A 25,633-nucleotide genomic window follows, 5' to 3' on the forward strand; every position below is an offset into this window, starting at 1 on the left:
TTGCAATACCCAGAGAGCACAGAACTGCACTTGGCAATCAAACCCACACAGCAAGATTCCAAAAACAGGCAGAGGCCAACCCACTCCGAATGTGACGAATAAATATAGGCTGCATAGAAAAGGAGGATCTTGTTTGGGACAGGGCCCTACGACTTTTACAAATGCAGCTGAGAACAAGGACATGCCTCGACTTAAAGTCCCATTTAAAGGGTGGAAGCAGGGGTCAGAGGGTCAGTGCTGAGGGAGCGGGCACTGTCAGAGGGTCAGTGCTGAGGGAGCGGGCACTGTCAGAGGGTCAGTGCTGAGGGAACGGGCACTGTCAGAGGGTCAGTGCTGAGGGAGCAGGCACTGTCAGAGGGTCAGTGCTGAGGGAGCAGGCACTGTCAGAGGGTCAGTGCTGAGGGAGCTCCACGCTGTCAGAGGGTCAGTGCTGAGGGAGCGGGCACTGTCAGAGGGTCAGTGCTGAGGGAGCGGGCACTGTCGGAGGGTCAGTGCTGAGGGAGCGGGCACTGTCGGAGGGTCAGTGCTGAGGGAGCGGGCACTGTCGGAGGGTCAGTGCTGAGGGGGTGCCGCACTGTCAGAGGGTCAGTGCTGAGGGAGCTCCGCACTGTCAGAGGGTCAGTGCTGAGGGAGCTCCGCACTGTCAGAGGGTCAGTGCTGAGGGAGCTCCGCACTGTCAGAGGGTCAGTGCTGAGGGAGCTCCGCACTGTCAGAGGGTCAGTGCTGAGGGGGTGCCGCACTGTCGGAGGGTCTGTGCTGAGGGAGCGGGCACTGTCAGAGGGTCAGTGCTGAGGGAGCGGGCACTGTCAGAGGGTCAGTGCTGAGGGAACGGGCACTGTCAGAGGGTCAGTGCTGAGGGAGTGCCGCACTGTCAGAGGGTCAGTGCTGAGGGAGCGGGCACTGTCAGAGGGTCAGTGCTGAGGGAGTGCCGCACTGTCAGAGGGTCAGTGCTGAGGGAGCGGGCACTGTCAGAGGGTCAGTGCTGAGGGAGTGCCGCACTGTCAGAGGGTCAGTGCTGAGGGAGTGCCGCACTGTCGGAGGTGCTATCTCTTAGCTGCAAAACTACACTGAGGCCCTGTTGCCCTCTTGGATTGTTCACTTCAGTGCAGAGTGAGAGTAATCTCTCTCAGGCCAGGATGTTAATGTTCTACAACCATCACTGCAACTGATTATTGCAATGCTGTCTATGGGATCTTGCTGTGTATGATCAGCTGCTCATGTTACAGCAGGAACTACACTTCAAAAAAAACTGTCATTGATTGCAAAACCATGACGGTGTGAAAGGTGCTGTACAAATTGAAAGTATACATTTAAATTATTCAGCTCTGATTAGGAGAGAGATCATAAAACAACAAACAGTAGTTCAGTGGTTAGCACTGCTGCCTCACAGCACCAGGGACCCAGGTTTGATTCCAGCCTCGGGTGACTGTCTGTGGGGAGTTTGCACATTCTCCCAGTGCCTGCGTGGGTTTCCTCCGGCTGCTCTGGTTTCCTCCCACATTCCAAAGATGTGCAGGTTAGGGTGAATTGGCTGTGCTAAATTGCCCTTTAGTGTTAGATACATTAGTCAGAGGGAAATGGGTCTGGGTGGGTTGATCTCTGGAGGGTCTGTGTGGACTGGTTGGGCCAAAGGGCCTGTTTTCACACTGTAGGGAATCTAATCTAAAACTGCATTTATAAATTGAGGTTATGGCTTAATGGTATTATCACTCGGCTATTAATGCGTGGACCTGCGTTCAAATCCTGCTATGGTAGAGTTTGATTTTAGTAATGAAAAAGGCTGGAATTTAGGAGTCTAATGATGACTGTGGATCTATTGTTGATTGTTGGAAAAACCCATCTGGTTCATTAATGTCGTTTAGGGAATGAAATGGCCAAACTTACCTGGTCTGGCCTACATGCGACTCCAGACCCACAGCAATGGGGTTGACTCTCAGCTTCCCTCTGGGCAATTAGGGACGGACAATACAATTGGTCTTACTAGAACGTACATTTCTTCAATGCAAATTGGCTTTAATTTGATTAAAGAATTTAGACCATTATTTGTAGAAAGTGAACTTTCCCCTTACCTGTTTCGATTATAATGCAATTCTGGTCTCATTAGCTTAAACGGCACAGCCGTTGCGCGATTTACTTATAACGCAAGGATGGAACTATTGCGTTGTATCAGAACCAACAGTAACTGCTGGACTGGATGACGGTACCTTGATCCCGTGAGTGAATTAGAAAATAACTGATAAAGCATATTTAATGTACAGACAGATCCCAAAAAGAGTGAGAGTTACCAAAAAGAATTCAATACCGGGCTGCAGATGAGGAACGAAAGCGGGAGTTTGACTCTCACCGACCTGGAAATGCGTTGATATCAATCAGTGCGAGTTTGCTGGTTTTATTATCCACGATCACGTCCACCCCGAACAGCGACAAGCCCAGAGCTGCCTGAAGGCCTTGGCTGATGAACTGGATGATTCTGTCAGACGGTCCACTCGGAAGGCGATCCCCTTCCCCTCTCTGAGGCGATGGAACAAAACAAAGCTGAGACTGAGGTGCTGTCCAAGCACATCTCCCCTCGCACCTCCCTCTCGTCCAACACTTACCTCCAGTCACCCCCACTTCCCACTGTCCCTCCTTATCCCGGTTCCACACTCTCCCACTGGGTCACACTCACTCTCATTTCTATAGCTCTATCACTGCTCCCTACCTTATCTCTGATGGGGTGGAAGTGTTACTGTCACTGGGTTAGTCATCCAAAAAATGAGGACGATATTTTGGGAACATGAGTTCAAATCCCACCAAAGCTGAGGTGAAATTCGAATTTGGTGAAATTAAAAGTTGATTGTTTTAAAACCCCATCTGGTTTTTTAGGGAGGGAGATTTGGCATCCTTACCCAGTCTGGGCCTATATGTGATGACACATCCTCAGCAATGGGTCATTGACTGTAGGGATGGGAAACAAACACAGTCCCTGATCGTGTTTTAATAAAACATTGTACAAAGTCTTTAAAAGTTTTGAACATCTCTCAAAATCTCATCTTGGCCTTGCTTCTCCAAGGGGCCCAGTCTCAGCATCTCCAATCCACCTACTTTACTGAAATCCCTAATCAGGTCAGAGAGTCTTCCAGCACGGAAACCTTTGGTCCGAACTGTCCATGCCGACCAGATGTTCTAGATTAACCTAGCCCCATTAGCCAGCACTCAGCTCATATCCCTCCAAACCCTTCCTATTCATATACTCATCCCTATGCCTTTTAAATGTTGTAATTGTACCAGCCTCCACCACTTCCTCTGGCAGCTCATTCCATACACACACTATTCTCTGTGTGGAATCGGTGCCCCTTAGGTTCCTCTTATATCTTTCCTTTCTCACTCAAAACCTATGCCCTCTAGTTCTGGACTCCCCCATCCCAGGAAATTGACCTTGTCTATTTATCCTACCCATGCCCCTCATGATATTATAAACCTCTATACGGTCACCCCTGAGCCTCCAACACTCCATGAAAAGCAGTCCCGGCCTATTCAGCCTCTCCCCGTACCTTGGCACGGTGGCACAGCGGTTGGCACTGCTGCCTCACAGCACCAGAGACCCGGGTTCAATTCCCGCCTCAGGCGACGGTCTGTGTGGAGTTTGCACATTCTCTCCATGTCTGCGTGGGTTTCCTCCGGGTGCTCCGGTTTCCTCCCACAGTCCAAAGATGTGCAGGTTAGGTGAATTGACCATGCTAAATTGCCCGTAGTATTAGGTGAAGGGGTGAAATGTAGGGGAATGGGTCTGAGTTGGTTATGCTTCGGAGGGTCGGTGCGGACTGGTTGGGCTGAAGGGCCTGTTTCCACACTGTAAGTAATCTAACCCAACCCTGGCAACATCCTTCAAATTCCTTTCTGAACCCTTTCAAGACCGCAGCTGTTCAGGAACTAAAATGCACTGTTCATGTCAGCCAGATGGCAATGTTGTGGGTGGGGGGGGGGGGATGGCTGAGAAACAGATGAGATTTGGCCACGGTGGAGAGAATTTCAGAGCTTAGGACCCAGCCAGCAGAGGGTCTGGCTATCCATGGTGGAGCGATTACAATTGGGGTCGACGCAAGCGGTCAGTATGGGAGAGACCCGGTGAAATTGCGGGCTGGAGGGAGCGATTTGAGAGAGAGAGCTGGATGGTGAAGCCACTGAGGGATTTGAAAATACAGTCTGCAAGAGGACCTACCTCCGTTAAATGTGAGCAGGATTCTGGCTTTGAGACTTCATGGCTGTTGAAGAATATCGTCTTCTGATCTGAAAAGACAGTATTCCATCAAACTCCCGCACACATCCTCTCTCTCTTCCTCGTACAATTGTTCCCCACCTGACCCCCTCCCACACAAATGTCACCTCTATTTGCATTTATTTAGCCCCTGCAATGTCCCATGGTGCTTCACAAAAGCAGATGAGCCTCAGAAGAGGATGTTGGGACAAGTCATTGAGATGTACAGCATAGAGACAGACCCTTTGGTCCAATTTGTCCATGCCAGATATCTTAAATTAATCTTGTCCCATTTGCCAGCACCCGGCCCATATCCCTCCAAACTCTTCCTATTCATATACCCATCCAGATGCCTTTTAAATGTTGCTATTGTACCAGCATCCACCACTTCCTCTGGCAGCTCATTCCATACACACACCACCCTCTGTGTAAAAAAACTGCCCCTAAGGTCCCTTTTATATCTTTCCTCTCTCACTTTAAACCTATGCCCCCTAGTTCTGGTTTCTTGTTCCCAACTCCAGTCTAGGCCTTCAGATTGGTGTTCCTCACCACTGGAATAATGACAAATCCCAGCACTGGGAGTGTCCTTCTCCAGTTCACCACCACCTTCTCAAGGGGCAATTAGGGACGGGCAATACCTGCTCAGCTGAACCCATGAAAGAATATTGAAACCTCAAGGGGAAGTGTCAACAGGTGATGTCCCAATGAAGCAAAGGTTCTCTCACCCAGCAAGTAGTTAGGGCATACGATGTACAGCCTGGAAATGTGGGGGAGGCAGGTTCAGCTCAGTGATTGTAACAGAATCATGCAACTTGACCTCAGAGAATAGGAGCTCCCTGATTGGGGCTGTTAATCTGGTCCAATCAGGGAGCCCGGGCTGTCAGATTTAAACAGGAGTGTCAGAGGTTCGGTTCACTCGGAGAGCTGGCTCTGAGGGAGCTGGGTCAGTATCAGGGACTCTCCACATGTGAATAAAGGATGAAGGTATACTGGCCTTGGTGGAGTTAGAACATAGAACAGCACAGCACAGTACAGGCCCTTCGGCCCTCGATGTTGTGTCAATCTCTTATCCTACTAAGATCAGACTAACCTATATGCCTTTCAATTTACTATCATCCATGGGCCTGTCCAAGAGTCGTTTAAATGTCCCTAATGTCTCTGACTCTACTCTCACTGCTGGCAGTGCATTCCACACACCCACCACACTCTGTGTAAAGAACCTACCTCTGACATCACTCCTAAACCTTACTCCAATCACTTTAACATTATGCCCCCTCAGGATAGCTGTTTCTGCCCTGGGGAAAAGTCTCTGGCTATCCACTCTATCTATCCCTCTCATTACCTTGTACGTCGCTATCAAGTCACCTCTCACCCTTCTTCACTTCAATGAGAAAAGCCCAAGATCCCTCAACCTTTCTTCATAAGACATGCCCTCAAGTCCAGGCAGCATCCCGGTAAATCTCCTCTGCACTCTCTCTAAAGTTTCCACATCCTTCCTATAATGAGACGACCAGAACTGAACACAATATTCCAAGTGTGGTCTAACCAGGGCTCTACAGAGCTGCAACAGAACCTCGCGGTTCTTAAACGCAATCCCCCTGCTAATGAAAGCCAACACACCATACGCCTTCTTAACAACAGATTAAACTTGGGTGGCAAAATTGAGGGATCTATGGATGTGGACCCCAAGATCCCTCTGTTCCTCCACACTGCCAAGAATCCTGCCTTTAACCCTGTGTTTAGCATTCAAATTCAACCTGCCAAAGTGAATCACTTCACACTTTTCCAGGTTGAACTCCATCTGCCACTTCTCAGCCCACCTCTACATCCTGTTGATGTTATTTCAATTCAAGAGGGTGCTGGGTGGTCATATGGACAGGGGTTGCTTAGCTCAGTTGGCTGGACGGCTGGTTTGCAATATAGAGTAACATCAACAGCATGGGTTCAATTCCTGCACTGAGTGAGGTTACCATGAAAGATTTTCCTTCTCAAACTCTTCCCCCTCACCTGAGACATAGTGACCCTCGGGTTGAACCACCCCCCCCCCCCAGTTGTCTCTGTCTGATGAGAGAGCAGCCCGTGTTCTGAAGGGATTGTAGTGACTTGCAAGGATGTGGGGAGAAGGCAGGTGTTGGAGAATAGACCCTGTGCAGTGGGCCAAATGGCCTCCCTGAGTATAATATCAACGCCGTGTAGACGTCCCAGAAGCCCCCAGCAAAACACTCACCTGATTGGCCGACTGCAAAGTTCCTCAGAGAGGGCCTCTTGGCGACAAAATATGATTGGCCGATGACAAAGATTTTGTAGAGGATGGCGTTGTGGTTGATGAAGCTCTGCAGGACACAGGGTGGAGTCACATCCCTCAGACCATCCTCGTTGAAGATAAGAGCCATCTGTGAAGAGAGAGAATGTAAAAATAAAAAAGGGACAGTCTGACATTCCTGACCTCCCACTGGGCTACATTCAACAGAGCCCTCTTTTCTGCAGTCACTGGCAACTCTAACACACAGCAAGATCCCACAAGCACACACTGATAGCGACCAGATGCCCTGTCTCTCAAGGTGCTGATTCAGTCTCACAGTGCAAAGGGAAACTCTACCAAAGAGGGGGCAGGGGATCTTTCAGATCCACCCGGGCAGGAAACGTGACCCCAGGTTTAATATCTCATTCACAAGATGGATCCTCTGGTAATGCAGCCCTCCCTCAGGACTGGTGGCTCAGTGGTTAGCACTGCTGCCTCACAACGCCAGGGACCCAGGTTCGATTCTACCCTCCAGTAGAAAGTAAGATGCTGGAGATTCAGAGTCGAAAAGTGTGGCACTGGAAAAGCACAGCAGCTCAGGCAGCATCCGAGGAGCAGGAGAATCGACGTTACAGCATCAGCCCTTCATCAGGAACGTTTCCAATGAAGGGCTGATGCCTGAAGCGTCGATTCCCCTGCTCCTCAGATGCTGCCTGACCTGCTGTGCTTTTCCAGCGCCACACTTTTTGATTCGATTCGATTCCACCCTCCGTCAACTGTCTCCGTGGAGTTAGCATGTCCTCCCAGTGTCTGCGTGTGTTCCCTCAGGGTGCTTAGTATAAGAGTTGGGACGTTATGTTGAGGTTGTATAGGTGAGGCCTTTTCTGAAGTACTGTGTCCAGTTCTGGTCTCCCTGTTATAGGAAGGATATTATTGAAGCTGGAGAGGGTTCAGAAGAGATTTACCAGGATCTATGGAAGGTTTAAGCTATAAAAAAAGGTTGGGAATTTTTTTCACTGGAGTGTAGGAGGTTAAGAGGTGACCTTATAGAAGTTTATAAAATTACGAGGGACATAGATACAGTTAAAGGCTTTTCCCTCAGATGGGGAGGTGCTGGTGTTGGATTGGGATGGAGAAATCAAACAACACCAGATTATAGTCCAATGGGTTTATTTAAAATCACAAGCTTTCAGAGCGCTGCACCTTCATCAGGTGGAATAATGGGGGCTTTTAAGACTAGGGACACATTTTTTAAGATGAGAGGAGAGAGATTTTAAAAATACACAAGGGGCAGTATTTTTTTTTAACGCAGAGAATGGTTCGTGTGTAAAATGAACTTTCTGAAGAAGTGGTGGATGTGGGTAGAGTTACAACATTTGGATAACTACAAGAATAGGGCAAGGTTTGGAGGCTTAAGGGCCAGGAGCAGGCAGGAGGGACTAGTTTAGTTTGGGATTATGGTCAGCATGGACTGGTTGGGCCGAAGGGTCTGTTTCCGTGCTGGATGACTCTCAAAATCCTGGGTTTGTGATTTTCGAAAGGAGACATGGCTTTGGAAGAGGTTACAGAATGTCATCCTGCTGGAATAGCAGACAGGAGTGGGTCAGGAAAATCCGACCATTCGGGGAGATTCAATAGAAACACTGGGAAACCGTCAGAGTTCGAGGATAATTGGCAAAAAGGGAAGGGCGGGGGGTTGCAGATGAAGAGAGTTTGTTTACGGAGTGGGGGGGTGGGGGTGGGGGGGGTTTGGGGGGGGGGGGTGTGGTGGAGGTGGTGCTGGCGTGAACTGGAAGGCCTTGCAGATTCCAAAGCAACTTCCAAAAGGGAATCGGAAAACTATTTCAAACAGATGAAAGAGAAAAAAGCAACTGGTGTGGGAAGAGAAAGAGGCTCTTTCAAAGGGTTAGTAAAGAGGTGATGGAGTGAGTGGCCTTTGTCAATGCTGAATAATGGCTTGACCTCCTTCAGGCTGGGCCCTCAGTCAAGGGTGAGGGTGAGGGTGGATATTATCGGATTTAACGCTTAAATCACAAGCTTAACTTATTGTTGATAAGGTACCAGAAGCACTTGGTTTTGACAAGGGCATCATCGGCAAGGCTGGTCTCACTAGGACCACTTCAGAGGGCAAGAAAAAGTCAGCTATAATGCTGTGGGTATAGAGTGACATGTAGACCAGACCAGATAAGGACAGCAGATTCCCTTCCCTAAAGGACATTAATGAACCAGGAGCATTTATCCAACTATCGATGTTAGTTTCACAATCACCATCATTGAGACGAGCTTTCAATTCCTGATACCTTCACAGAGTTATTGCGGTGGGATTTGAACTCACAGCATTAGCTTGCATTTCTAACCCAGTCTCCGCTGTCAGCCCCTCTACTAATTCCCCAACAGTACATCTCTTGATTGAAATAAATCTGACATTTACTGTTACTCACATCATGAGAGCTGGATCCTTGTGCAACCCTGGTTTTGCAAACTGTAAAGAGATGTTCAAAACAGAAATGAAATTCGACTGGAATAAAACCAATCTTCCCATCATGAGGACTCGAGAGTGTGTGACCCCACACTGAGATGACTGAGACAGAGTCTCACAGCTCCTTCCCACTCGATCCCCAACACATCCCAAAGCAGTCTCCAGCCAATGACGTCAGATCTTCTGAAGTCCGCTTGCCAGCGTAAACGTTGGGCTTGTAGTAAACCACCCACAGCAAGCTCCCACAAACCGCAAAGTGACGAGTTTTCAGGGAATGTAGGTTGGCAGATAAATACTGGCACCAAGAGCGTGTGGAGTATTTGGGTTTGAAACACAAGTACCTTTAAGAATAAAACTGGAACAGCTCCAGACTTGATAGAGAGCCGGGGGAATGAGTGAGTATCAGACCCTAGGTGGTAGCGTCACTCCCTCCAGGCCTCACCACTACTTTCCTGTTGGTATGTGTTCGATGTCTCGATTAGTCAGGAATCTGTCAAACTCTGCCTCAAAACGATTCTGCGCCCCAGCCTCCAGGTTCGTTCCATCGGTTTATGACTCTCTTGAGAATTAGGCTCATGCCCATGGGGGAAGAGTGGGCCCAGATCAAGGGGAGAGGGAGACCAATGCAGAGTGATAGTGGGCCCAGCGCAGGGGGAGAGGGGGCCTAGCGCAGGGGGTGAGGGGGCCCAGCGCAGGGGATGAGGGGGCCTAGCGCAGGGGGAGAGGGGCAGAGAGAGGGCTTAACGCAGAGGGGGAGAGAGCCGGCCCAACATGGGTTGGGGAGAGTGAGTCCTGTGTGGCCCAGAGCGGAAGGAGAGAGCAGGCCCAGAATGGAGGGGGAGTGCGAGTCCTGAGGTGATGTCAGTGAGGTAGGCCCGGTGGTGAAAGATGACGCCTGAGGGCAATGTGGACGTTAGATGGGCTCACGGATGCAGTGGTTGGTGCAGAGCCGGGTCTAGATTCGAATGTAGATAGATATCCCTTTCAGCTTTATCTTTTAACTTTCTCTTATTCTTAACTTACCAGAATGGTGCTGGATTATGGCGACTAGTGAAAGCTGTTCACTGTATTTTATTGTATTTCACTGCTAAATGGATATTCATTCACCCAGTGGCTGTGGGGCCTGTACTGATCAGAGCAGGATCAGGCAGGTGGACCTCAGAGAATCTCAGTGCCCTGATTGGGGTTGTTAATCTGGTGCAATCAGGGAGTCCTGGCTGACAGATACCAACAGGAGTGTCAGGGGTTTTGTTCACTTTGGCAGCTGGTTCTGAGGGAGCTGGGCCAGTGTCAGGGACTCTCCACGGGTAAATAAAGGGGGACTTGGTGATGGGAGACCAGCCTCGGTATTTTGGAATGCTCCATGGGGAGACATGAGGTGGGGGTGGGAGACAGGAGGAGAGATGGGGTGAGGGGAGACGAGGGTGAGAGGGGAGATGGGGAGGGGAGATGTGAGGGGAGGCGAGGGTGGGAGGGGAGACGAGGGTGGGAGGGGAGACAGGAGGGTGAGGGGAGATAGGAGGGGAGATGGGGTGAGGGGAGACAAGGGTGGGAGGGGAAATGGAGGAGGGGAGATGGGGGAGGGGAGACAAGTTTGGAAGGGGAGATGGGGAGGGGAGACGGGAGGGGAATGGGGTGAGGGGAGACATGAGGGGAGGCAGGGATTGTGAGGGGTAGGGCAGATGAGGGAGGGAGCTGAAAATGTGTTGTTGGAAAAGCGCAGCAGGTCAGGCAGCAGCCAAGGAGCAGGAAATTCGATGTTTCGGGCATAAGCACTTCATCGAAACATCGAATTTCCTGTTCCTTGGCTGCTGCTTGACCTGCTGCGCTTTTCCAACAACACATTTTCAGCTCTGATACTCCAGCATCTGCAGTCCTCACTTTCTCCCCGAAGATGAGGGAGGGAGACCAAGGGTGCAGAAGAGAGGGAAAGCAGGTGAGGGGGGAGTGCGGGATGTTGGGTGCACGAGAGCGAGAGAGAGAACGCGAGTGTGTCTGAGCAAGACGGCACTGAGCAAGCAAGCGAGGGAGTGGGAGACCCAGGAAGTAGGACATTGTGGGACTGAGGGAGAGAGGGCAACAGCACATGAGGAATCTGGGGAGAGAGAAAGAGAGGGGTCTTGGAAATGTGGGAGAGAGCACACACAAGGTCGAGTGTGTGAGGAAGAACATGAGAGACAGAAAATACACGAGCGCCTGTTAGGAGTGACAGACTCGTACGTTCAGACCGACGGCAAAATACTCACTGAGTGGAAAGGTCAGGTTTTGTTCTTTAATCTGAAGCTGGATCTCACTCTGGTTTGCGGCGGCTAGCTCCAGATAGGGAGGATTGCAGAACCAACGACCTACAGCGTGGAAAGTCCGTTTGTTTTAGAAAAGAAGGAAATGAGAGTGTGAAATGAGGATGTGGACAGGAATGGGGGCCAGTTATTACCCCGGTTCATGTCACTGTATGTGCCAGGGGGGCTGTACATTTCACCAGCAGCTGCTTCATGGGACCAGGAAATCTGAGACATACAACCCCAAGAGAAGGACACAAAACCCTCGTCATGTCTTGGCATAAGATGTAGACAAGGAGAGGAATGCAAGTTCTTCACTAATTCTACACAGAGGGAATAAGATCATGATATAAGAATATAAGAACATAAATAACACAGAATTGATAAGGAGCAAAAGAAGCTGAAAATGTGTTGCTGGAAAAACACAGCAGGTCAGGCAGCATCCAAAGAGCAGGAGAATCGACGTTTCGGGCATGAGCCCTTCTTCAGGAAGCAGGGGAATCGACGTTTGCATGTCTGCACCAGCTCCTTTTGAAGCAATATGCCTCAATTTCCTGCCTGTGCCCCAGGATCCTGCACATTGTCACTATTCAACTAACCATCCCACACGCCCTGTTTCATGTTACAATTAGTCATAGAATCACAGACATATACAGCACGGAAACAGACCCTTCGGTCCAACTCGTTCATGCCGACCACATAACCCAACCTAATCTAGTCCCAGTTGCCAGCACTTGGCCCATATCCCTCCAAACCCTTCCTATTCATCTACCCACTCAGATGCCTTTTAAATGTTGTAATTGTACCAGCCTCCACCACTACCTCTGGCAGCTCATTCCATTCACGCACCAACCTGTGTATGAAAAAGTTGCTCCTTTAAATCTTTAAATCTTTCTCCTTTCACCTTAAACCTATGCCCTCTAGTTCAGGACTCCCACACCCCAGGGAAAAGACTTTGTCTATTTATCCTATCCATGCCCCTCACGATTTTATAAGCCTCAGCTCCGACGCTCCAGGGAAAACAGCCCCAGCATATTCAGCCTCACCTTACAGCCCTCCAGCCCTGGCAACATCCTTGTAAATCTTTTCTGAACCCTTTCAAGTTTCGCAATGTCCTTCTTAACTGAACTTCCCTCTGTCGTGTTTCCAGGCCCTAATCTCTCGCTCTGTGAAGATAAATATTTCCCCCTCACCTCATTATCAGCTCCTCTCACAGATTAACACCCCTTCCCCGTTCCCATCTCAGCTCTTGCCTTCTTTGACAAGTTTCTTTCCGGTTACACTATCTAGCCTCTTCATGGTTTCAAGTCTCCCCTTAGCCCTATCCCCTCCATCTTCATAACGGATCATCCCTAGAGGTGCTTTCCTTGAATATTCTCTTCCCCAACCTCTCCAACAGCATCACATCCCCCTCATAGTGGGGTATCTCGAAACTGCACACAGTATTCCAGCTGAGGTTGAACGTGATTCTGGGAAATATTCAGCATCACCTCCTCGCTTTAAGCCCCCCTTAATGAAGATGGCGGGGGGAGGTGTGTGTCTTATTAATTGTTATAGGCCAAACCAAACACCGTGAAAATATTTAGAAGATAGTATAGACCCTGCCTTTTCTTATTTTAGAACATAAATGTAAGGTATTGCTTTCCAATGCAATACGATCAGTTAAACTACTGGATTTAAAGCACACTTTATTCATTCACATAGTTAAACTACAACAGAAGAAAGAAGAAATTGGAATAACTTAACTCCATTGGAGACCTTAACAGAATAATAGATAAGAACATAGGAACCAAGAGCAGGAGGAGGCTATCTGGCCCCTCCAGCCTGCCCCCCCATTCAGAAAGACCATGGCTGATCTTTATCATGGACTCAGCTCCACTTACCCGCCCACTCACCATCACCCTTAATCCCTTTACTGTTCGAAAATCTCTCTTTGAATGTTTTTAAGGCAAAGAGGAAGTCTCAGCTGCTTCACTGGGCGGGGAATTCCACAAATTCACAACCGTCTGGATGAAGAAGTTCCTCCTCAGCTCAGTCCCAAACCCGCTCCCCCTTATTTTGAGGCTATGCCCCTAGTTCTAGTTTCACCCGTCCGTGGAAACGTCTTCCCTGCTTCTATCTTATCGCTTCCCTTCATCATTTTATATGTTTCTATAAGAAATCCTCCTCATTCTTCTAAATTCCAATGAGTATAATCCTCAGTCTACTCAGTCACTCCTCAAAGGCCTACCCCCTCAATTCTGGAACCAACCTGGTGAACCTCCTCTGCACCCCCTCCAGGGCCAGTACATCCTTTCTCAAGTAAGGAGATCAAAACTGTACATAGTGCAGCAGATACAGTAACTGTTACCAATTAACTGTTCCAATACACCAACATCCCGTAACGACTCCCTCTGCCAAAGGCAAATATCAGAAAACAGATCGCCTCACATGTATCTTTCCATAGCAGGAAGAGAACTGGCAGCTGTAACTGAGAGAGGGAAAACATAGATTCCACTTCTTCAAGACTCAAGCAACAACTGCTTAAAACTATAACTAAAAAATCCGGTTCTATGGATGTTCGACACCACCCGCTCAGGTTGCTTCTATTGTTCCAACGTTTTAAAAAACCCAAGACCTCACAAGCTGTTTACTCAAGTGATTCGGGTTAATTTTGAGGAAGGGTTATTAGACCTGAAAGGTTAACTCTGATTTCTCCCCACAGACACTGCCAGACCTGCTGAGCTAACCCAGCTATTTCTGTCTGATTTACAGCATCCGCAGTTCTTTTGGTTTCGATTCTGATAAACTGCTCATCTCCTCTGCCTTAAAACCTCGCTTCAAAACAAAAAAAGGACAAAATAACCTCTTAAAGCCAACAAATTGCCACATTATTTACAGTATTTTTATTTATTACGGTTTACTTGTTCTCTCGCTGTCCTGCCTCGTTTAGTGACTTCTGTGCATCTTTGGAAAGTGAGAATGGCAGATGCTGGAGATCAGAGTCAAAACGTGTGGCGCTGGAAAAGCACAGCAGGTCAGCGAGCATCCGAGGAGCAGGAGAGTCAACATTTGATGAGCCCTGATGAAGAGCTTATGCCCGAAATGTTGACTCTCCTGCTCCTTGGATGCTCCTTGACCTGCTGTGCTTTTCCAGCGCCACACGTTTTGACTTCTGTGCATTTATACCCAGGTGTCCTTGCTCCTGTATATCCTTTACAGGTGTGCCCTATATTTTGTATTGTATCTCCTCGTTCTTTCAACCAAAGTGCTTCACCTCTCACTCTTTTACGTTGAACGTCATCTGCCACCTATCCGCCCTCCATCAATGTGTCATCATCTTTCTGGGCTGCTCTCCTCGGAGCTGACAACGCTTTGAGGCGATGGAACGGCGGCCATTTTGTCAGCACTCCCTTCAACAAAATGGCCGCTAGGTTCGCATGAGGTTTTGGTGCGAGGAAGTGATCTCTCCAAAAAGGAACTACAAATCCATCCCCTCCCCCCGACTCAGTGTAGAACAGTGAGATCTTTAACTTGGAGAACCTCTGACAAAGTTGCAGTCCAGCAGTGGAGAGGGGGGCGGTGCTTAAGTCCCACAAATAACAAGGCCACAGTGCCCGAAAACTGGGGTCTGGGAGAGACACTAACCTTTGTCCTGGGCCTGCAGCTCCTGAATAAGTTTGTAGGATTGAAAGCGATCGGAAAGTCTCCACATTGCCGGCAAGGGATCCAACAAGATGATTTGGGGGTGGGCTTCAACATAGTCCTGCAATGAAAGGTTGCATTTCTATAGCGACTTTCAGAATCTTTCACAGCCAATCGAAGGAGATTCTCCCAACCTCTTCGCCATCACCACCACCACCTCCCCCCACTGTCCCAAAGTGTCTGGTGTGATGTGGGAGATGTGGCAGCCATTTTACGCACAGCAAGATCCCATCCCCAATAGTACTGTGTTAACGACCAGATTACTTTTATTCGTGGACTTGGTGGAAATGGTTCCAGGAAGAATCACCTCCCCATCCAAACCAGAAAAGCAAAGGTAAAGTTACCATAATTATATCAGACCATTGGGCTGCTCTCTCATTAGAGAGAGAGAGAGAGAGTGAGAGAGAAAACAGGAGGGGGGGTGATTTAACCTGAGGGTCACCACATCCCAGGTGAGGGGAGAGGGAGAGTCGTTCACAGTAACCTCAGCCAGTGTGGGCATTGGCACTGTTGGAATTGCAAACCAGCCATCCAACCAACTGAGCTAACCAAGCCCCAACTTAGAGCTAAAGAGTCACACAGCATAGAAGCAGACCCTTCAGTCCAATTCATCCACGCTGACCAGATATCCTAAATCAAGCTAGTCCCATCTACCAGCACTTGGCCCATATCCCTCTGAATCCTTCCTATTCATACACCCATCCCAGATGCTTTTTAAATGAGATAAGCAACAGGACAAGTTAAAGGAGGGGAATCTGAAGGGAACCTGGGAATGTCCAATCCAGATCTACACAGTAACATTCAACTGCCCGCTATTCTCCATCTGTATGGGACAGTTACCAGGCCATTCGGCCCAAGCCTCTTGCTTCTCGTTGCCTGCAGTCATAAGGTCATAGGTGTTAACAGCATGACCCTTCGGCCCAACTTGCCCATGCTACCCAGTTTTCACGATTAGAGTAGTGTATTTGCCTGCGTTTAGTCCATATCCCTCCATAGCTATTTCATCCATGAATCTGTCCATAGTTTTCATAAATGATGAAATTATATTAGCCTCCACCCTTACCTCTGGCAGTCCATTCCAAATACTCACCACCCTCCGTGTGAAAAAGTTGTCCTTCTTAATCCTTTTGTATCTCTCCCCTCTCACCTTAATTTAGGCTCTCTGGTTTTAGATTCCCCTAACATGGGGAGATGATGTTGGGCTATCTATTTTATCTATGCCCCTCATGATTTAGTAGACCTCTTTCAAGTCAGTTTCCTATATTCCCAGGGAAAAAAAATCCCAGCCCATCCAACCTCTCTTTGTAACTCAACCTATCCAGTCCAGGTAGCATCCTAGTAAATCTTTTCTGCACTCTTTGTGGTTTAATAATATCCTTTAAATAATAGGACCACCAGAACTGCATGCAGTAGTTGAAATGTGGCATTACTACCAATCTTTTTTTTTTGACTGTGCAGCCAGATGGCAAAGTTGACTCACTGAATGAGTGAAGGCATCACATAGGGCTGCTTTCCCATCAGAGGCATTTAATCAGGGAATCATTACATCTCAGGTGAAGGGTGAGGTTGAGAAAGGTGATGACCTCATCACAAAAGCAGGAATTGAACCTGTTGGATTGGCATCGCTCTGCCTCATTCAGCCAACTGACCTAACCACCCACCCTGGCAAAGTTGGCTTACTGAATGCTTTCCCATCAGAGATGTTTAGTCTGAGGATCACTGTTATCAACATCCTACCACCCTCAGTGCTCTGACTGATGAAAGCTAGCAAGTTGCAAGCTGCCCCATCTCCCAGTGACTCCACTTCCAAGGAGCTATGAACCTGTACCCCAAGGTCTCTCAGTTCTGTAACACTCCCCAGCGCCCCTTCCCCCCTGCCATTGACTCCTTCAGAATATTGGGGACTAGACAGCGTAGATGGAAAGGGGCAGCTTTAAAGGAAGGGGAACTCTTTAAAGGGGACACGGATGTAGAGGGAGGGGCGAGTACGGAGCTATCGCCAGGCTCTTTCTGACAGCCGGCACAGGTGAGATGGGCTGAGCGGTCTCCGCCCGCGCTGGCACCCTCCCGGGGTGAAAGGTTGGCGTCACCTGGAATTTCTGGACGAGCTGCTGGGATTGGGTGTCATTCTGAGTGGCGTCGCGCATCAAGTCTGAAAGCTTGTGAACGATCAGGTCGAACGGTCCCTGCTCTTCGATTGACCGCGTCAGATCGATCTGCAGGGGAAAAAAAAAACAAACAGAAAATCTAAAGGGGACTCGGCACCAGCTACAACTGAATCAGGTTCCATTGGGGAATGTCTGTCACCAAAGGAGAAATGTACCTGAACATTTTCCCCTACCCCCCACTAAAGCATCACTCCCACCCCCTCCCGACAATCGCTAACTCTCTTTAAAACCCCCCCAAATCAGCTGGGGGTTGAGGGAGGAGAGGGGGACAATGATTGTTTGCAGGCCTCTCCAAGCGCACATCAGCTGTGAGAGAATCCAAAGTTTGTACTGGAGAAACTCAGCAGGTCTGGCAGCATTGGTGGAGCGAGAGCGAGAGCGAGGGAGAAACGAGGGTCAATTTGTGACTCTTCTACAGAATTAGGAACACAGCCGAGTCTGGAGCCAGGGGAGTCGCCATCTTGAATACGACAGAGTGTCTCGCTCGGCCATTTTGGAGTCAACCAAGTCACTGTGGGTCTGGACTCACGTGTAGGCCCAGGATGGGTCAGGGTGGCAGATTCCGCATCCCCGTAGCCCCCAACAAAGGGCGTTTTGCAACAACCCACTAATTATATCGTCACCATCACTGATGATAGCTTTTGGATTTGGAGTGAAGGGTCTAATTAATCCCCACTGGATGGCACAGTGGCTCAGTGGTTAGCACTGCTGTCTCACGGCGCCAGAGATCCAGGTTCGATCCCAGCCTCGGGGGACTGTCAGTGTGGAGTTTGCACATTCTCCCCGTGTCTACGTGGTTTTCCTCTGGGTGTTCTGGTTTCCTCCCGCAGTCCAAAGATGTGCAGGTTAGGGTGGATTGGCTGTGCTAAATTGCCCCATGGTGTCCAGCGATGTGTGGGTTAGGTGCTTTGGCCATTGTTATGGGGATAGGTCTAGGTGGGATACTCTTCGGAGGGTCAGTGTGCACTTGATGGGCCCAATGGTCAGTTTCCACACTGTAGAGACTCCACTATATTCTAATTGTAAGGATAATCATTACAGACCCATCGGGATGCACAGCATGGCAACACACCTATCGGTCCAACTTGTCCATGCCAGATATCTTAAATTAATCTAGTCCCACCTGCCAGCACCCGGCCCATATCTCTTCAAACCCTTCCTATTCATATACCCATCCTGATGCCTTTTAAATGCTGTAATTGTACCAGCCTCCACCACTTCCTCTGGCAGCTCATTCCATACACGCATCACCCTCTGTGTGAAAAGGTTGCCCCTTAAGTCCCTTTTATATCTTTCCCCTCTCACCCTAAACCTATGCCCTCTAGTTCTGAACTCCCCCACCCTAACCATGCCCCTCATGATTTTATAAACTTCTATAAGGCTCCGATGCTCCAGGGAAAACACCCCCAGCCTATTCAGCCTCTCCCTGTAGCTCAAACCCTCCAATGACGACAAAATGAAGATTATCAGTAAATAAGGATCAGAATCAGCAAAGGCTTGGTGGGCTGAAGGGCCTGTTCCCATGATGCATTGTACGATGACCTTGAAGCTGTTGTCAATTGTTAGTAAAACCCCACGTTTTAGCGAGGGAAATCTGCCAGCCTTATCCAGTCTGGCCTACAGACTCACAGCAATGGGGTCGACTCCTAACTGCCCTCTGGGCAATTAGGGATGGGCAATAAATGCTGGCCTAGCCACATTCCAGGGATCAATACAAAATATTCCAGATTTAAGAAGTATTAGGATGGGTATATGAATAGGAAAGGTTTGGAGGAATATGGGTCTAGTGCTGGCAAATGGGACTAGATCGAGTTAGGATATCTGGTCGGCATGGACGAGTTGGACCGAAGGGTCTGTTTGCGTGCTGTACATCTCTCTGACTCTATTAATTAATTGAAAATAAATTCCCTTTGCAACCGTGGTGCGACTGAACTCACGTCACCAGAGTGCTCAGTTCCCTCTCGCACACATGTCTGATAACGACCGCCTTCTTACATTCCCGACCCAACTCCTGAATAAATCCATCGTGGCACATTCATTACTGATGAGAAACCTCACTTTGAAATGCTCATAATGGATTGCTTATCAGTAGTTTGAAGAAATCATTATTTTTATTTTCTTGCATGAATCACTCACTCAAGTCTAGTGTCGTGGCTTCAGAAACTGCTTAATTGAATCTCAGAATCAATCAGCCCAGTTAATCATTGCCCTATCAGCTCACAGTCATAACCTGCACCCCTTGGAAAACAGGAGACTCATTGCAGGAGATCTCCGCGTGCCCTATACTCCCCCACCCCCTCCCACGCTGCAGAGGGTGGGTGGAGGAGGAAGAGAGGAAGGAGAGAGAGCAGACAAGACAGGGAGTGAGACAGAAGAGAGAAATAGAAAGATTTGAGGAAGGAGAAAGGGAGAGAAAGAATGAGAAAGGCGAGGGGGAAAGAGAGAGAGAGAGAAGCAAGAGGGGGAGAGAGAGAAAGAGCGAGAAAGGGGACGGAGAGAGAGAAAGGTGACAGGAGGAGAGAAAGAAAGGCAAGGGAGAGAGCGAGAAAGAGTGTGAAAGGCAACAGGACTGTCTGGGTAAAAAAACCTGCCCCTCACATCTGCTTTGAACTTTCACCCTCTCAGCTTAAGTGCATGTCCCCTCGGATTAGACATTTCAACTCTGGGAAAAAGATTCTGACCGTCAACCCTATCTATGCATCTCATAATTCTTTCAAAGCAGGAAAAGAGGAAGGAAGCAGTAACCATTACAAATGCACATAAAGTCATCATCAAATCCCTATAGTGTGGGAACAGGCCATTCGGCCTGACAAGTCCACTCCGGCCCTCCAAAGAATATCCCACCCAGACCCATTCCCTTACCCTATTACTCGACATTTAACCCTGACTAATGCACCTAACCTACTCATCCCTGAACACTAATGGGGGAATTTCCCATGGCCACCCCACCCTAACCTGCACATCTTTGGACTGTGGGAGGAAACCCACGCAGACACGGGGGGGAGAATGTGCAAACTTCACACAGACAGTCGCCTGAGGTTGGAATTGAACCCGGGTCCCTGGCGCCGTGAGGCAGCAGTGCTAACCACGGAGCCACTGGGCTGTGTAATCCAGGTCAGGATGTCCCAGGGCTTGTAAAAGGTGCCCCTGGAGTGACAGCTCCTTCTTTCAGACAGCTCTGCCAAGCTTTCGATGTCAGGAGTGAAGCCAGTCAGAGAGGCCGCAAGGTGCAGGGGATGTGGACAAGACTCGGTAACAGCTTCTGGTGGCAGGAATAAGGAGGCACGACTGGTCTCTGCGGTCTCTCCCAGGTGGTGGAGTGGGGAACCAGCTGATGCTGCTACCTCTGTGAGTGACAGCAGCACAATAGCCCGACAGATGGAGCAGCAGTGAAGAGCAACAATACACAGCAGCCACTTGGACATCAAGGCGGAAGGAAGGGGGGGTGGGGGTGCTTGACAGAATCAATACTGGGAGGATATTTCTCCATTCCCACCCTGTGGGGGAAGGGAGGGTGTGAGTCTGAAAAAAAGCCAGGGATCAGTTTCAAAATATAGACTCCAAGAGATTGCAAGGAATTACTTGGTCAGAAAGTTGTTAGTCATAGAATCACAGAGATGTGCAGCACGGAAACAGACCCTTCGGTCCAACCCGTCCATGCCGACCAGATATCCCAACCCAATCTAGTCCCACCTGCCAGACCCAGCCCATATCCCTCCAAACCCTTCCTATACATCTACCCATCCAAATGCCTCTTAAATGTTGTAATTGTACAGCACGAAAACCGACCCACCTGACTCAGACTTGCCGCAGTGCTCCAGTGTAACTCAGCACAAGCTGGAAGAACAGCACCTCATTTTCCCCCTCAGGGACCCTGCAGTCCTCAATGTTAAGCTCAATAACTTTAAAGCCTGATTCCATCCTTCTGGGTTTTTGAACCACCTGCCAACACCCAGGTAAGGCCATGACCTGGGTTGCTTTGAGCACAGGGTTACCTTCTCGCTCCTCCTCTTAGTCCTCATTACCAACTGATTCAACTTCTCTTCTGTTCTGGCCAACACTAATCCCCTCAAATACCTGTCTCTTTCCTACCTCTGTCCATCTCTGGGCTCCAACTGGATCTCCATCCCCTAAGGGCAGGGTAGGTCAACCCACAGCAGATGGACTGCAGCAGTTCAGGTAGGCAGCTTATTATAGGATCCCTACAGTGTGGAAACAAGCCATTTGGCTCACCAAGTCCACACCTTCTCAAGGTGGTAAAAACAATGACTGCAGATGCTGGAAACCAGATTCTGGATCAGTGGTGCTGGAAAAGCACAGCAGTTCAGGCAGCATCCGAGGAGCAGGAAAATCGACGTTTCCTGATGAAGGACTTTTGCCCGAAACGTCGATTTTACTGCTCCTCGGATGCTACTTGAACTGCTGTGCTTTTCCAGCACCACTAATTCACACCTTCTCAAGGGCAACTAGGGACAGGCAATACATGCTGTCCAGCACAAAACAATAAAAAAGAATCTCCATCCATTCACTCATCCCTCCCACTCTCTGTGCACCACCCTCCCAGGCCACGCCTCATTCTGGTCTGGAGCAGAAATACCCACCTTTTCCCAGCTGCCGAGATTCTAACTGCTTTGTCCTTATGAATGCTCTCAGACCTGCTCGTTTCACCGGCTATTTCTGTTCTTGTTGAGAAATGTCTTGCCGTTCCTTCAGTGTCGCTGGGACAAAGTCTTGGAATTGCCTCCCTAACAGGCACTGGGAGTGTCCCGAGGTCAGACGGACTGCAGCGGCTGAAGTAGGCAGCTCACCTTCGCCCACCCCACCCCCCAAGGCAATAAATACTGGCACAGCAACATGAACAAGAGTAAACCTAGGAGCTATCTGTGGTCTTCCGGCAGATGTGAAGGGACCAGAAACAAGCCGTGACTCACCTGTACAACCTCAATTCCTCTTGTCCTAAGGAACAGAAGATAAATCTGTGTTAAAACGCTGGTCACTTTCTCACAACTGAGAAACATCTCCCTCTTTAACTGACTTAACCATTCAGGGATGGTGTGGGGCACTGGTAATGTCAATGGATGGTTTTGGCTGCCCACCCCTAATTGCCCCTTGGCACTTGCCCAGAGGGCAGTAAAGGGTCAACCCCATCGCTGAGAGTCTGGAGTCACATATAGGGCCAGACCAGGTAAAGATGGCAGATTTCCCTCCCTGAAGGGCATTAGTGAACCAGGTGGGGTTTTACGATAATTGATAGTCATCGTTTGCCATGATTGACATCATGGAAGGTGGCCCTTTGGCCCATTGTGTCTATGCACATGATCATCAGCATCTATCTATTCTCATGCTATTTCCCAGCACTTGGCCTGTGGTCTTGTGTACTGTGGAACTTCAAGCAATCATCAAAAAACTTCTTAAATGTATTTAAATGACTTCTTAAAAGCATCTTCAGTGGTTTGTTGGTCTAAGGGGATGATCCTGGCTTAGGAATTTATCATTTGTAGACACCTGGGAAGTTCTGGGTTCAAATTCTGGATAAGCCCCGATTTCCGTTTCCTTTCATTTGATTGGAGGCTCAGTGGTTAGCACTGCTGCCTCACAGTACCAGGGAACCCGGTTCAATCCCACCCTCGGGCGACTGTCTGTGTAGAGTTTGCACATTCACCCAGTGTCTGTGTGGGTTTCCTCCGGGTGCTCCGGTTTCCTCCCACAATCCAAAGATGTGCAGGTTAGGGTGGACTGGCTGTGCTATGTTGCCCCGTAGTGTGCAGGGATGTATAGGCCAGACGGGTTAGCCATGGGGAAATGCAGGGTTAGGGGGTGAGTCTGGGTGGGATACTCTTCAGGGGGGTCAGTGTGGACTCGATGGGCTGAATGGCCTCCTTCTACACTGACAAGATTCTATTGAGGGTTCCTGTCCATAACACCCTTTCAAGGCAGTGAGTTCCAGATGCCCACCGGCCGGGTGAAAAACACTTGCCTCACATCCCCATTTAAATCTGTGCCCCATGGTTAATGACAGGGAAAGGTTTCCCCCTAGCAACCCTGCCTACGCCCCTCAGCATGTTGTAAACCACAATCAGATCCCTACTTCCTAAGGAAAGCAAACTCTATTGAGACTCTCTCTTCATCGCTGAACCACTCCAGCCCATCCAGAACATCCTGGTAAATCTCCACTGCCTCTCTAGCCTGGCACCCTACAGTGTGGTGACTGGAACCGCGCACAGTGCTCCATCTGTGGCCAGCTGATGTTATACAGAGCTCCATCATAACCTCCTTACTCCTGCAATCAGTGCCTGGACTCAAAAGCAAATATCCATAGGCTTCAATAACCAACTTATCTACCTTCCTACGGACTGGCTCTCCAAAGTCTCTGTGATCCTTTGCACTTTTAAACTCTCAGAACACAGCACAGTACACTATAGGAACAGGCCCTTCGGCCCACATTAAACTAATCCCTTCTGCCTCCATTCATCATCAACTTATCTGAAAGTTCTTTAGACGTCCCGATCGAATCTGGGACCACCACGGGCAGAAGATTTCAGGCACCTTCCAATCTCTGTGTGAAAAACTTGCCCCTCACATCTCCTTTGAAACTTTCCCCCCTCACCTTAAATGCACGCCCCCCCACCGAGTTTTATTCATTTCGACTCTGGGAGAAAAACTCTTGTCCTGCGCATTTCTTTCAGAACACCAAGTAAGGATGCAACAAATGATCTTCTGTCGTTACCAACAGCCTTAACAGCGACAATTTAAATGTAGTCACCACTTCGTATGTAGGAGAACCCAAGGCATTTGAGAAGAATGTAAACATTTTTTTGACTTTGAGGACTAGAAGGAGATATTAGGATAGGTGGCCTGAAACCTGGTCAAGGGAGGGAGGATTGAGGAACATCCAAATGGTTGATGAGGTTAGATTCCCTACAGCATGGAAACAAGCCCTTTGGCCCAACAAGTCCACACTGACCCTCTGAAGAGTAACCCATATTTACCCAATTAATGCACCTAATACTACGGGCAATTTAGCATGGCCAATCCACCCTAACCTGCACATCCTCGGATTGTGGGAGGAAACCCACGCAGACACGGGGAGAACGTGCACATTCCATGCAGAGAGTCACCTGAGGCTGGAATCGAACCCGGGTCCCTGGTGGTGTGAGGCAGTAGTGCTAACCACTGAGCCACCGTTGCCACCTGATCTCTGGCACGTTTTGCCTTCGTTGCAACAAATCTCCCCACATTGGTCTCGAAGGTATTCCTCGGTCTTTGTGTAAATATGAATGTTCCTTTTCTCTTCAACCTTTCCCTCCCATCTGAGAGAGACAGGAAAAAGAGGAGGAAAGATTTAGGGACAGAATTCCAGACATTAATGACCAGGCAGCTGAGGGCCAATGGTGGAACGATTCATCAAGTCATACAGCACAGAAACAGACAAGCAGTCCATGCCAGCCATTATCCCAGACTAATCTAATTCCTGCATTTGACCCATATCCTTCCAAAACTTCCCTACTCATGAACTTATCCAAATGTCTTTTAAATGCTGTAATTACGCCCATATCCACCACTTCCTCTGAAAGTTCATTCCACACACGAACCACTCCCTGTGTAAAAAAATTGCCCCTCATTCGGTTTTATTTTAATCTTTCTCCTCTCACCTTAGGAATATGCCCCCTAGTCTTGAAATCCCCCATCCTAGGGAAAAGAGACTTGCAATTCACCTCATGTGTGCCCCTCATCATTTTATAAACCTCTAGAAGGTCACCCCTCAACCTCCTACGTTCCAGTGAAAAAAGTCCTGGCCTACCAAATGGGAAGTAGATGAGTGACCAGAATTGGGAAGGTGGTGACAACGGGGGGAGGTTACAAAGAAAGGGTGGGGAGGGGGAAGGTAAACCAAGCTGTGGAGGGAGCTCGCTAGAAAACAAAAATTATCACATGAAGATTCCTCGACTCCAGAAACAGTTTGAAAATAACGACGAGCATCACTACAGCCTGCAGTTGTTCTAAGCTTTAACCAAGTTGGTGGAGATCGTGAGGACTGCAGGTGCTGGAAGTCAGAGTCGGGAATATGCGGAGCTGGAAAAGCACAGCAGGTCAGACAGCACGGGAGGAGCAGGAGAAGCGTAAGCCCTTCATCGGTTGCTGATGCTGCCTGACCAGCTGTGCTTTTCCAGCTCCACGTTTTATCAGCTTTGACCGAGTGGTGGTTGGTCAGAGGAACTCAATGGCTGAGGATCGAACTCCCCACAGTGTGATCTCTCAGCAAACACAGTAGAGGTCGGGGTTAATGTGAACAGAAACTGGGATATTTGCCAAGCAGGAGGATTGGCTAAAAGACTGAGATAGAGTGGGAGGAGATTAATACAAAGTACCCATCTCTGTCCCTGTATGTTAGGACCTGTCTCTGTATGTGTACATTAGGACATGTCTCTGTCTGTGTATGTTAGTAGCTATCTCTCTATGTGTATATTATGACCTGTCCCTGTATGTATATGTACATTAGGGCCTGTCCCTGTTTGTGTATGTTAGTAGCTGTCTCTCTATGTA

At 48.9% G+C, this 25,633-nt stretch overlaps 1 protein-coding gene across 3 annotated transcripts in view; it reads right to left on the reverse strand.

The window, feature by feature from the left end:
- LOC132836601 (inositol-tetrakisphosphate 1-kinase-like) overlaps positions 1 to 25,633 on the reverse strand; it is a 48,740-nt gene that overhangs the window by 5,690 nt on the left and 17,417 nt on the right. Inside the window, exons 2-9 of one of the 3 annotated variants that reach the window (XM_060855988.1) lie at positions 22,021 to 22,045; positions 17,012 to 17,137; positions 14,865 to 14,982; positions 11,205 to 11,303; positions 8,921 to 8,961; positions 6,465 to 6,630; positions 4,202 to 4,269; positions 2,349 to 2,511 (exon numbers count right to left, since the gene is read on the reverse strand). In XM_060855988.1, coding sequence (XP_060711971.1) covers positions 2,349 to 2,511; positions 4,202 to 4,269; positions 6,465 to 6,630; positions 8,921 to 8,961; positions 11,205 to 11,303; positions 14,865 to 14,982; positions 17,012 to 17,137; positions 22,021 to 22,045 — 806 coding nt within the window. Of the gene's footprint in view, positions 1 to 2,348; positions 2,512 to 4,201; positions 4,270 to 6,464; positions 6,631 to 8,920; positions 8,962 to 11,204; positions 11,304 to 14,864; positions 14,983 to 17,011; positions 17,138 to 21,690; positions 21,791 to 22,020; positions 22,046 to 25,633 lie in introns of those variants that run through there. The other 2 variants (XM_060855990.1, XM_060855989.1) reach the window with 2 other exon arrangements.

This window comes from Hemiscyllium ocellatum, chromosome 47, assembly GCF_020745735.1.
Source record: "Hemiscyllium ocellatum isolate sHemOce1 chromosome 47, sHemOce1.pat.X.cur, whole genome shotgun sequence".
In the NCBI taxonomy this organism is placed as follows: Eukaryota; Metazoa; Chordata; class Chondrichthyes; order Orectolobiformes; family Hemiscylliidae; genus Hemiscyllium; species Hemiscyllium ocellatum.